The sequence below is a fragment of the Eleutherodactylus coqui genome, chromosome 7 (assembly GCF_035609145.1).
Source record: "Eleutherodactylus coqui strain aEleCoq1 chromosome 7, aEleCoq1.hap1, whole genome shotgun sequence".
NCBI classification, from domain to species: Eukaryota; Metazoa; Chordata; class Amphibia; order Anura; family Eleutherodactylidae; genus Eleutherodactylus; species Eleutherodactylus coqui.
This window is the reverse complement of record NC_089843.1, coordinates 129,627,311-129,640,157: the sequence shown is the minus strand read 5'-3', so window position 1 is coordinate 129,640,157 and position 12,847 is coordinate 129,627,311. Positions and strand designations below refer to the sequence as shown.

Below are 12,847 nucleotides of genomic sequence, written 5' to 3'. Positions count from 1 at the left end.
TTGGCAGCCATCCCCATATCAGTGTGCATACAGGGATGTCTATCACTGAGTAGAACCAAAGGAGAAAGAGGGATCTCAATCGATAATTATCATTTTATCACAACCGGTGATTGTTCTCAGCAAGAGAAACGACGTAATCTTGTAGATATGATACCTTTTAATGGCTAACAAAAATACATGATGTAATAATAGCGAGCTTTCGTACCAACGCAGGGTACTTCTTCCGGCTTAAATGGATTGGATCTGAAGAGGCATGCATATTTATACACACTTATAACATACATACTTATGACAAGGCACAGATATGGATGTGATTGGTTCGCACTTAAAAGGAATTCTGCAAACCAGAAAACAAACTTTTTTTGTCTAGGCACTGATAGCGGAGTGAAAGTTTTATGGTCTCTAAATTACTGTTGGAGGTGGGGGAAAAGGTCAACAGGCTTGAATTGTTATAAGAGATACACAAACATTTTTAGCTAAATACTGATAAGGGAGTGAAAGTTTATGGTCCCTGAATTACTGTTGATGGGGGTCTTATCTGTGCAATCAAGTCTCACACTTCCCATTCACGCATAAATCCTGGGGAATAATTTAACCCGGTATTCAGCGTGTCAAAGGTTGTTATCAATTTATACTCCCAAATTCTTCTGTGGTTTTGTGACTTGAAACCACCCTTCAATATCAAAACTCTCATATCTCCTATGTCATGTCCATGGCTAGAGAAGTGTTCGGCCACAGGTAATTCTCTTCTTCTGTGTTCAATCGTGTGGCGATGAGATCTCATCCTGGCTTTCAGTTTCTGTCCTGTTTCTCCAACATAAAGACCCCCAACAGGACATTTACTGCACATGATCAGGTACACAACATTGGACGAGGAACATGTGAATGTCCCCTGGATCTTATAGTCCTGCTGTGTGTTGGGGATCCGTATCCTGTCCGCAGTCAGTACATGTGAGCAGGTCTTACAGCTCCTTACATTACAGGGATAAGTTCCTTTTTGTGTGTCAGAGGGTAATGCACTCCTGATTATAAAGTTCCTCAAGTTAGGAGGTTGCCTGTAACACAGAAGCGGAGGGTCCGGGAATATGGTGGTCAGACGGTCATCCTTGTGCAGGGTATGGTGGAGTTTGCAAGAAAACTCCACCATACCCTGCACAAGGATGACCGTCTGACCACCATATTCCCGGACCCTCCGCTTCTGTGTTACAGGCAACCTCCTAACTTGAGGAACTTTATAATCAGGAGTGCATTACCCTCTGACACACAAAAAGGAACTTATCCCTGTAATGTAAGGAGCTGTAAGACCTGCTCACATGTACTGACTGCGGACAGGATACGGATCCCCAACACACAGCAGGACTATAAGATCCAGGGGACATTCACATGTTCCTCGTCCAATGTTGTGTACCTGATCATGTGCAGTAAATGTCCTGTTGGGGGTCTTTATGTTGGAGAAACAGGACAGAAACTGAAAGCCAGGATGAGATCTCATCGCCACATGATTAAACACAGAAAAAGAGAATTACCTGTGGCCGAACACTTCTCTAGCCATGGACATGACATAGGAGATATGAGAGTTTTGATATTGAAGGGTGGTTTCAAGTCACAAAACCACAGAAGAATTTGGGAGTATAAATTGATAACAACCTTTGACACGCTGAATACCGGGTTAAATTATTCCCCAGGATTTATGCGTGAATGGGAAGTGTGAGACTTGATTGCACAGATAAGACCCCCATCAACAGTAATTCAGGGACCATAAACTTTCACTCCCTTATCAGTATTTAGCTAAAAATGTTTGTGTATCTCTTATAACAATTCAAGCCTGTTGACCTTTTCCCCCACCTCCAACAGTAATTTAGAGACCATAAAACTTTCACTCCGCTATCAGTGCCTAGACAAAAAAAGTTTGTTTTCTGGTTTGCAGAATTCCTTTTAAGTGCGAACCAATCACATCCATATCTGTGCCTTGTCATAAGTATGTATGTTATAAGTGTGTATAAATATGCATGCCTCTTCAGATCCAATCCATTTAAGCCGGAAGAAGTACCCTGTGTTGGTACGAAAGCTCGCTATTATTACATCATGTATTTTTGTTAGCCATTAAAAGGTATCATATCTACAAGATTACGTCGTTTCTCTTGCTGAGAACAATCACATTTTGCTCTACTGGCTAACACGGTACCAGATCTTTGTTTTCATTATCACAACCGGTGACATGCAACAAACAAATATAAAACATTGTCTTTGGAAGATCTAAAAAGTTGTGGGACTTGCATGTATAATGATGCTTGGTGATTAGGTGGTGTCACAAATGTGAATATAAGATTACAGGAGGCTGTGAACAGTTTTCTACATCCCATTGTTACATCCCTATAATATGTGTACCTTCATCAGCGAGACATACTGAACACTCTCAGAGGACAAGTTCTTTTATAGGCTGCGATCCCATCTGTGCTCGGGGCTCCGTTCGGGTAACAGGAAAGAGGAATTCCCCGGCCAAATGGATCATCTTGTGACGAAACCAAACAGCGCCGAACGGACCCCATTGACTAACGGGGTCCGTTAATTTACCGCTCAGCTGCCCGGCATTTTACCAGAAGAAAAAGTGCTGCATGCAGCGGTATTTCTTCCGGTATTTTGCGTCCAAACAGAAGTTCCAGCGCAATTGCAGTTATGAACCCGGCCTAAGGTTTACCCAATTACAGCAACTGGGCGAATATACACATCACCTGCTACAGACACCTAACACACAGGAGGAGCCCTGCTGAGGAGAAAGGGCCAACGGGTAACTTTTTCTCAAAACTGTTTATAGTATTACACCTTATTCTGTAATAGTCATTTCCTAAACAATGCAACATTGTCTCTGGAATTTGTTTACATCATGTAACGTTCTTACAAAAATAAAACACTGTTTACAAAATAACATAAAGCAGACGTGTAGTAAACGTTATTTATTAACTATTTTTGTGTGCCGCTGTGAGAGCAGCCATGGAACTCGACTGCTTTCTGCTAAAAATGGCACCACACCTGTTCACTTGTAGTGTGCGCTATTGCAACTCATCCCCATTCATTTCAATGGAGCTAAACAGATCGAATCTGCGCTGCAAATTTTGGTGCAAATCTGCATTAAAGTGTGCATTATTTGATGCTGATTTTGATGTGGTTTTTAGCCACAGATCCACAGCAGGATTCAATTGAAGGGGTAAATTGTAATGCGGAATTTCATGTGGATTTGGTTACGCATTTTCCACAGCAGATCCGCAGATGAAAGTTTGCATTAAAACCCGTTGCAGATTTTGGCAGCATTTAACGCTTATTTTGGTTTGGAATACACCCCCTCAGTGAGAAGAGGTGGATTCTGCAGCATGAACGGCGCTAAAATAGTCATGCTGGGGATTTAAATTCCACACCACATGTCAAATTACACACAGGTTTTATAGGATTTTTTTCCGGAGCGTGTGGATGAGACTTTGAAAGTCTTAGGCCTCATGTCCACTAGAAAAATACAATCCGCGCAGAATCTGCCGCGGATTCCACGCGGATTTACTTTAAATGGCATTTTTTTTGCATGCAGATATCCGCACACATTGCTATCGATGTGATAGCAATGTTGCCGATCCGCGCGGAATCCGCGGCAGAATGGAGCATGCCGCGTTTTTTCTCCCGCGCGTGAAAAACGCAATTCTTTTAAAATGCCATCCGCGGGTGCAAAAATCAGTTTAATGGACCCGCGGATGGCCAATGATTCCCTATGGGCAAAATCCGCTGCGGAATCCACAATTCCATTTAGCTAGTGGACATGAGGCCTTATCCACTTTGCTGCTCCTGTAAATACTGCGGATTTTCCATGCGGAGGGTTTGCACGGAAAAGCCACCCTGTGTGAACATGCCCTTGGGCTACAATCACACATGGCAGACTTGATGTGCAAATTTATGTGACTTTCCCATTCATCTGAGTGGAGTTTCCAAAAAATGATGTTACCGCAGAAACAACCTCATATAGATGAATGGGCATGAATTCTCATTTGCAGAGATCGTTGCAACAAAGCCGCCATGTGTGAATGTACGTGTGAATATGACCTTCTAGTGGGGACTTAGGGCCCGGCTGCTTCTTACACACAGCAGCATCTTCTGGTCACACTTCTACCACGTAGTCCTCATGTCCGAGGCGGGCAGAGGCTGCTTTGTAGATGACAGGAAGCTATTTAGAGATGAGTGTTGAGTAAATGTGATATAGTGTAAACTTGTGATGTACTTATCGTGTGTGAGATCACATTGCAAGAAGTGGAGTTCCCTCTCCCCAAACACTGGTTTTGGTGGGCTGTACAGCAGGCGATCCTGATGCCAGCTGTTTAACCCTCTTCTAGATGCCCTACGTAATGCCTCACCATCTCCAGATAGTGTCGATTTACAGAGGAGTGGTCACCACTGCCGATATAACTGAATCCTCCATAGTATAACAATTCTCAAGCAAGTTTTCTCATCACACTGTGGTCTTACATTTACTAAAAACAGACATTTTAGCATTTTTTTACTTCTAGATCAATATGCAGAAGTATTGAAGAACTCTCTGGGTGATGCCAGCACTGTGAGACAGTGGTCCTTGTATTCATCGGATGCATACCCCCAACCACCCTGCAGCTTACTGACAAGCTTATGCCCTAGAAAGGTGAGGGCACACATAGCAGCAGCCACAACTCACTCCCAAATACCGTGGCCAATGGCTACTCAATTTTGCCGGCAAAGCCCACATAATTGTGCAGGTATCCACCACTGCACATGGGCATGGTTTGTAGCTACTTGTAGTTGCCATTATGCATGTCCTTACCCTAAGGCGAGGCTCACACAACCAGTTCAGATTCTGACTGGGAACCCGACCGTTGATACTGGGTACAGCAAGTAACTGTGTTACGTGTGACCACGGAGGCTCAGAGGCGGTCATGTACAGTACAGGTGGGAAGGGGGGGGGGGTTGTTTGCATTTCCCACACCATCGTTTAGCAATATGCAATGTTAATGGAATTTGCTGCGATTTTTCTTCTGCTCACGGAATCCGCAATTCGTAACCAAAGGTGTGAAGGAAAATTTAAAACGACATGCCTTTGAATGCCTGTGTTTAACCGCGGATGGCAATCGCGGAATCCGCAATTCAAATCTGGTTTGTGAGATGGACCTAAGGCCGGTTTCAGACCAGCATATTAGAGCCATATTTCTGCACCCAAAATACGGATGTGTGTCCCAGCCTAAAAGTTTTACTGATGTTGACAGATCAGGTCAGTAAAACTCGTGGTTGGGCCAGGACACACATCCGCATTACGAATGCATAAACGTGTCCATGATACATGTGTGTGAAACTGCCCTTAGGCCGGCTGCACAAGAAAGGATATTTGCTGCGGAATCCGCAGTCATTGTCCGTGAGGAGCATCCGCAGTAAATACTGTTCAAAACATGCTATGGACGAAAAAAAAAAATTAAAAAAAATCACTTTTTGCTTCACACTCGTGGAAACGAATTGTGATTTCCGTGAGCGGAGAAAAAAAATAGCAACATGTTCTATTTTGCCGTGGGTTCCACGTGGACGACTTCCATTGAAGTCAATGGAAGCCGCCCAACCCACAACCCATCTGCAATTGACTGCGGATAGGCCACGGGTACCCGCGTCATCACCTAGCAACTGCGTGGGAAAGACAGATATTTAAAAAAAAATCTGTACTGTGCATGACCGACGGCGAGCACCCATGGTCATCCGCATTACAGAAAGGACAAAGTACGCAGGGTTGCCGGCCGGGGTCAGAGACTGATTCCGTTGCGGGCTCCCGCATGTGGAATACAGAACGCCCGTGTGCAGCCGGCATTACTGTGCATAAATCTGGAGTCCAATGGAGCCCCAATTTATGTGTTCAATTCATGCGTACATGAAATCAATGAGAGCCGTGCCTGCAGTTACAAGTGCCGGCCACTACACAGAGGTCGGCGCAGAGGCTTCGGCTACAACCTCTGTGTTATTGCGGCGCTAACAACATGTGCCCGCACAGTATTCTCCCTGGATAACCCCTTTAAAGAAGTTTGGAGTTCTTCGGTCCCCATGGATTGACAACTCTGGACTAGCCTCTCCTGCGTTAGTTCAAAACAGAATACGGTCACTTCTCCGGTAGCAACTACAAGTAGAATTAGTTATTGTGTCTGTGTATCTCAATATTTGTTTTTTAGGCCTTAGTCAGACGGGTGTTTTTTCGCACGATTTGCGCATGCGCATGCGATTCGCGCATATATAGAACCAATGGTTCGCTATGGTATCGGTCACATGTCCGCTTTTTATGCGGATATGCGATAAATTATAGGACACGATGATTCGCAGATCGTGCCTATCTGCGTTCGGCGTTTTATGTGCGCACCAAAATCATTTTTTTCGCCGGCCAGTCTAAGTTTCATGCGCATTTTGATGCGCACGGCGATTTTTCTCTGGTCAGACGGGCGTTTTGCTGCGACGATTAACACGGCTAGGTGCCGATTTTTCCCGCGATTTTTCGCCCCCGGTCACGCGATTTGCGCATGCGACATGCGATGCGCAAATCGCGCGAAAAAACGCCCGTCTGACTAAGGCTTTATACTACTGTTAAATCAAAAATTACATATACTTACCCACATAATATGATGGCTTAGGCCGCGTTCACATCTGCATTAGAACCACTAGTCGTTTGTTCTGTCGCAGATCCGGCGCAAAATGCCAGAAGAGAAAGTGCTGCATGCCGAGTTTTTTCTTCCAGAAAATTGCCGGGCAGCTGAGCGAAAACCGAGGGAACCCCAATATAGTCAACGCAGTCCGTTCAGCACTCTGAACGGAGCAGGAAAACGTAATCCCCCTGCAGACATGAAGGCAGACTAAGTGCTGTTTTAGGTGAGCGTATGGTAATTGTGTATGAAGAGCGCGGATTTTGCACGTGTAATACGCTGTACCAAAATCTTATAGGCGGCCATGTTGCACAAGAAATGCGTATATTATGCGCACAAAAAAAAATCACAGCATGTTCTATCTCGGCGCGTATTACGCGTGCACACACGTCCAGATAGTACATGGCAATGGGTGGGCCGCAGCCCACACACAATGTCATTACGTACCGCATACTGCGAGATACGCTCGTGTGAGCCGGCCTTATATATTGTGATGTCAGGACTTCTTTCCCATTGTAAGGGGGGAGGCAGCCTGCGAGGAGATGTTGTATTGTAGATGACATGATTTGGTGTATTTATCAACATGTCAATAATAATATTTGTTTAAAAAAACAATACAAAAACTGTTTAGGTTCTCCAAAACTGCTACATATCCCCACATTAGGGACAGACCAGTGAAATCAATGTGCAGCACTATGTCCTGCTGTCCCCAGAGAGGGGACTATATCTGCGCTGACAACTTCGGAGTCTCTTCACTTCTTTTCCCTTTTGTCTACTTTGTGGGAGTTTCCTTTCAGGTATATTGCAAGAACTACAAGCAGCTATAAGCCCAGAAGGATGAGAACAATATTGTATACACGCACGAGTGGGAAGTTCCAGGGACACAAGTACAGCTGGTGACAATCTACTCCTACCGAGGAGACTTCAAGTGAGATGGCGCAGAATGATCTGCAACTACTACTAACCTAAGAACAGGGACAGATAAGGGACGGGGTGAGAAGAAGAGCTTGATTTAATAGTGAGAGCACAAAGGGACCTTCTAGGCCCACAGTGACTGAGCTAAAATGGAGAATGACTCAGAGCTGGAGGGGAGTAGCTGAGGTCGGGGTCAAGGTCACATGGCTCTGCCACTTCTATACATCCACCGCTCGCCAGAGGTCGCCTTCTCCAGATCCGCTCAATCCTTACATATTTCTGTCTTCAAAGCAAAAACAAAAATAGCAAAACGTCTACACTGTAATTAACCTCTTCAGGGACTGCCTGCAGCACCTGACAAACCGTTTACTCCCTGGTCCAGCGCACCTGCGACGCAGAGCTTGCAATCTATGCTTGGCACAGACCCCAGAAAAAAAAAACTACAATCAAATCTAAACTTTAGGCAGAAAACTGGCAGAGTGGAAAAAAAAGGGAAACGGACAAAAAGAATATATTGATGTTATCTGCAGGTTATGCCCAGCCCATTAAGAGAAGCCGGGTGCACTTTAATTAACCCTCTGGAGCAGAGCCTTGTGCACCGCATGCATGTGATCCATGCCAGGTCCTCTAGTGGGCACATCAGGAAAAAAAAAATCCTTTAGAAAGGGGCATTACAAATGACCTGATCTGATGCCGGCAAAGGCCACTGGAGATAATGATACGAATAGTATCAATTATGTAGACACTCCTTACAAGCGGTGATACAATGTATGGACAATGTACATGCAAGAGCTGGATGCCAGTGAAAGCTGCGGGATTAATTAATGCCCACACTGCAGCTCTGCCAGCCTCCTATTCTTCCCCGTGTGTCGGAGACATGCATACATATATTTATGTTATGGATATTGATCGGGATCCGTCTGCAGAGAGCAAATGGCTGCAAATGGAAAGCAACAACCTGACCCCTCCCTCCCCTCCCCCAACCTTGTGAACTTCAGGTGACCGACTGTGGCTTACATAGACAGGCAGACAACACAGACATGTACAGAGCCGCTGCAGCACAGGACCCTTGTTTACCCCATCACATTTAACCCTTGCCCTGAGCATGCATGCACCTGTGTGCCCGGATCAGCTAGCATACAATCCAGCCTACAACTAGTTAGTGGCATCACAGGCATGCCATTACTGGGGGAGACAAGGTACCCAGGGGCAGCAGAGGATATACTACAGGGGTTACAGATCAGCTCTCTTCTAGTCTGTGACATTATACTCTACATAGTCTAGTGCCAGTATATACATATCCTGGGCAGAGTAGGGTGGAGGAGGGCTGGGGAACCCACTAAACAACCCAGTGAAGTGCCAATCTTAAGGAATATGCAGATTATGCCCACACCTCACACTGAGTCTTCCTGGACAGTCAGTGAACCCACAAAGCAACCCATCAAGTGCTAATCTAACGCGTACCATATGCAGATTGTGCCCGCACCTCACACTCAGTCTTCTGAGACAGTCAGTGAACCCACTAGGTAACCCCCGTGAAGTGCCAATCTAACATGCGCCATATGCAGATTATGCCCACACCTCACATTCAGTCTTCCTGGTCAGTCAGTGAACCCATTAAAAAAAACATAAAGTGCCAATTGACATATGCCATATGCAGATTGTGCCCACACCTCACATTGGACAGTCAGTGAACCCACTAAACAACCCCATAAAGTGCCAATCTAAGCTGCACCATATGCAGATTGTGCCCGCACTTCACATTGAGTCTTCCTGGACAGTCAGTGAACCCACTAAAAAACCCATAAAGTGCCAATTAACGTATGCCATATCCAGATTATGCCCGTACCTCCCATTGAGTCTTCCTGGTCGGTCACTGAACCCACTTAACAACCCAATGAAGTGCCAATCTAACATGTGCCATATGCATATTATGTCCGCACCTCACACTGCATCTTCCTTTTCAGCCAGTGAACCCACAAAAAAAAATCTATAAAGTGCCAATTAATGTATGCCATATGCACACTGTGCCCGCACCTCCCATTGAGCCTTCCTAGACAGTAAAAGGCAACACGATTGCCTGGTATGAAGCACATAACATGCCAGTCAGGTACCCCTTGTGCCCAGCACTTGCTATTTTTACAAAGTAAGGGTGTCCCAACAACGGGGCAGTTCAGAGGGTATAATGTGCCCGCTACCTCCCCTGCGTCAGGTTCATGCCCTCCTTGATTTACAGGGGTCACTCCTGACGACAGATGCCCTTTAAAAAAAAAAAAAGAAACCAGGAGTGTCCCCTAACCCTAAGGATTAATGATAATGCTGCCACTACTGATGTTGGCACTACTGGGGTGGCACTGATGCCCCCTTCTCCCATACTACCCTCAGCATCAGAAAAGTTCCACAATGGGCACTGCCACAGAACAATGCAGGAATAGGGCTGCAAGAAGTAGCAGCAAAAGTTGCATGTTGCCCAGTGCGGGCACAGCCTGACCCCCGGTGCCCCCCTTGCCCAGGGATTCCTATACAGACACCCCCTTTTCTCCCTCCTCAGCTCGGCCCACCCCTCGGGTTTCTTGCACAAACCTCCTCCTCATCTCCCTCCCTCCCCCTTGCATCTGCTGCTGCCTCTCCTCCCGGGGCCGACAGGCTCAGCAGCCGGAGCTGGCCGCAACCTTTACCCGGGGACAGAGCCCTATTGATTCCGCAGACCCCAACACTAAAGAGCGGAGGGGGTGGGGGCAGCATGCCAGGCGGGAGAGGGAGCGGGCAAGGTGGGCACGGCGGGGGCAGCAGGTCGCCCAGACACACACAACACTGAATAAAACGATGCAATAAATGGGCAGAGGACGGCGGCGGCTCTCCACAACATGGCTGCCCTGCTCGGCAGATAACCCCTCATAACCCTAAGCGGGGGGCTGCGGGCACACAGCGGCGGCGGGCACTTACGTGCAGCTGGCAGGCGCTTGGGCTGCTCCTGCTTCCTCCTGGGCATTGTGTCCCCTTATGGTGCGGCGCGGCGTGTGGAGAGAGCCGGGGGGATCTCCGCGTCCATCACCTTCTCCTCGTCGGCGGCGGTGCACATGAGGGAGCAGCTCCTGCGGGCTCCGGAGTCAGGGCGCCCGGGCTGCACCTGGCTTGTCCTCCCCTGATAAAGGTCCCTCAATGGATGGGATCTATGTGTGTGTTGTGTGTACGGAGGGGCGACATGATGCCGCGGCTGCCGTGTCTATGGCTGCTCCCTGTGTGTCTCCCCCTAACACTAGTGCAAGGATCAAAGGGCAGCAGCGGCGGCGGCGGTGGCGGAGCGCACACATACGGAGGGGCTGCAGCCTCCCAGCCTCAGACATCCAGCAGACAAGCTCACAGCCAAGGCTGGGTCACAGTGCAGAGCTGCTGCTGCCCTAGGCTCTCTCCTCCTCCTCCCCTTGCACTTTGCACACCCTGCTCCCCTTCAGCTCCTGGAGGGAGGAGGTAGACATGTGTGCAGGGACTGCAGTAAAACACTCTTAAGGTTAATGTCATTCACAAGGCACGGCCGAGGGCTGAGGCTACAAACTTACTTCCCCAGCAGCAGCAGCGTGGCTCTTGCTCATTCATGGCCATGCTCCTCCACATTAGACATGATGGCACACAGAGGGGTCAGCGGGGATGGGGGGATGCACTGCGGTGGATAGGGATGAGGGCAGGGGGTTCTGGCAGACCCCTTAGTGGGCTCCATTAGGGACCGGGGAAGACACCTGTTGGCACAGCGTTGTGTTTCATGTGGCCTTTGTTTCTTGCATTGGCAACAGAGATGGGGTCAACAAATATTTGGGGTTTTTTTGCAATCTGATTTAGAACGCCCTCCGAAAAAAATAGGATGTTGTAGAAAGTTAAAATAAATAAAAGCCTATTTATATAGCGCTTTCAGGTCATTTATTTATTACCCCTCATTTTACTGACCTCGGAAGGATGAGTCAACCTTGAGCCGGCTACTGGCAGGGATTGAACCCGCAACCTTCAGGTCGTGAGCGAGAGCTTAGGACTGCGTTTCTGCTGCCTTAACACTCCACCCTTTCATCGTTATCTTTAATAAGTATTGTTTCTATTCTAAGAGTTTATTTTAGGAAGGAAAGGGTGAAATGGTCGAAGGGTGATAAGATGGAAGTGTTTTTATTGGTTTTAATCCTATGCTGCACACGGACGTATTCGCGTGCGCAGAGAATAGAACCCGTGGGTTTTTCACAGTCAAGGAGTTTGAACGCGTTTTGTTACACAAAACAATAGAAGGTGTCCTGTTTTTCTGCGTAGTCAGTGGGTACACAAATGCCGATGCAATATGCAAGGAGATGTGTGAGTCGTTGGGTAATGGCGCTGGAAAAAAGGACACATCCAAAACTCCTTAAGGGCTCCTTCACATTGGCGAGCGTGATATAGTCGCGAGAAAAGCGCAGAGATCACATTTTTTGTTCATGCGATGTTTGGACATCAGCGATACTTTTTCCTGGAAAAACATTGCGCATCGGTGCAGCCTGCGTTTTTCTCACGCCATAGATGAGAACAGGAGCTGCTAATGTTAAAAACGGATTGCGTTGCGATACGATAAAACGGAGGATCCGTAGGGAAACGTGGGTAAGGAAAATAGCAAAATGCAGAAAGATAAGGCAGGCAGTAGAGATGAGCGAGCGTACTCGGAAAAGCACTACTCGCTCGAGTAATTGGCTTTATCCGAGTATCGCTGTGCTCGGGTCTAAAGATTCGGGTGCCGCTGCGGCTGACAGGTGAGTCGCAGGGGAGAGCGGGCGGGAGAGAAGGAGAGAAAGATCTTACCTCCGTTCCTCCCCGCTCTCCCCTGCAGCTCCCCGCTCCGTGCCGGCACCCGAATCTTTAGCCCCGAGCACAGCGATACTCGGATAAAGCACATTACTCGAGCGAGTAGTGCTTATCCGAGTACGCTCGCTCATCTCTAGCAGGCAGCGATTTCCAAATCTCGCAACATCGCGTGATAGAAAACATTGCAGGTGGGACTGAAGTAAGGGTGGTTTCCTTTACATTAGCGATGTTTTCACTGATGCGATGTTGCGGGGGGGGGGGGAAATCGTGGCATGCTCTGTCTGTCTGCAATGTGCGATTTTTTTTTTCTTTCTTTTATCTCCTTTTTTATCACATCGCAACGCACAACCTTACAATTTTCGTGCAACATGAGAAAGTCTTATTGACCTTCGCGATAAAAAATAGTGGGATTTATCGCGGGCAGCAGTGTTACGATACGAGATTCT

At 47.2% G+C, this 12,847-nt stretch overlaps 1 protein-coding gene across 4 annotated transcripts in view; it reads right to left on the bottom strand.

Moving 5' to 3' along the window:
• Window positions 1–10,877, bottom strand: part of ZNF827 (zinc finger protein 827) — a 142,903-nt gene extending 132,026 nt beyond the window's left edge. For all 4 annotated transcript variants that reach the window (XM_066573673.1, XM_066573674.1, XM_066573676.1 and 1 more), the window contains exon 1: window positions 10,536–10,877. In XM_066573673.1, coding sequence (XP_066429770.1) covers window positions 10,536–10,581 — 46 coding nt within the window. In that variant the 5' untranslated portion in view covers window positions 10,582–10,877. The remainder of the gene's footprint in view (window positions 1–10,535) is intronic.
• Window positions 10,878–12,847: the final 1,970 nt, after the last annotated feature.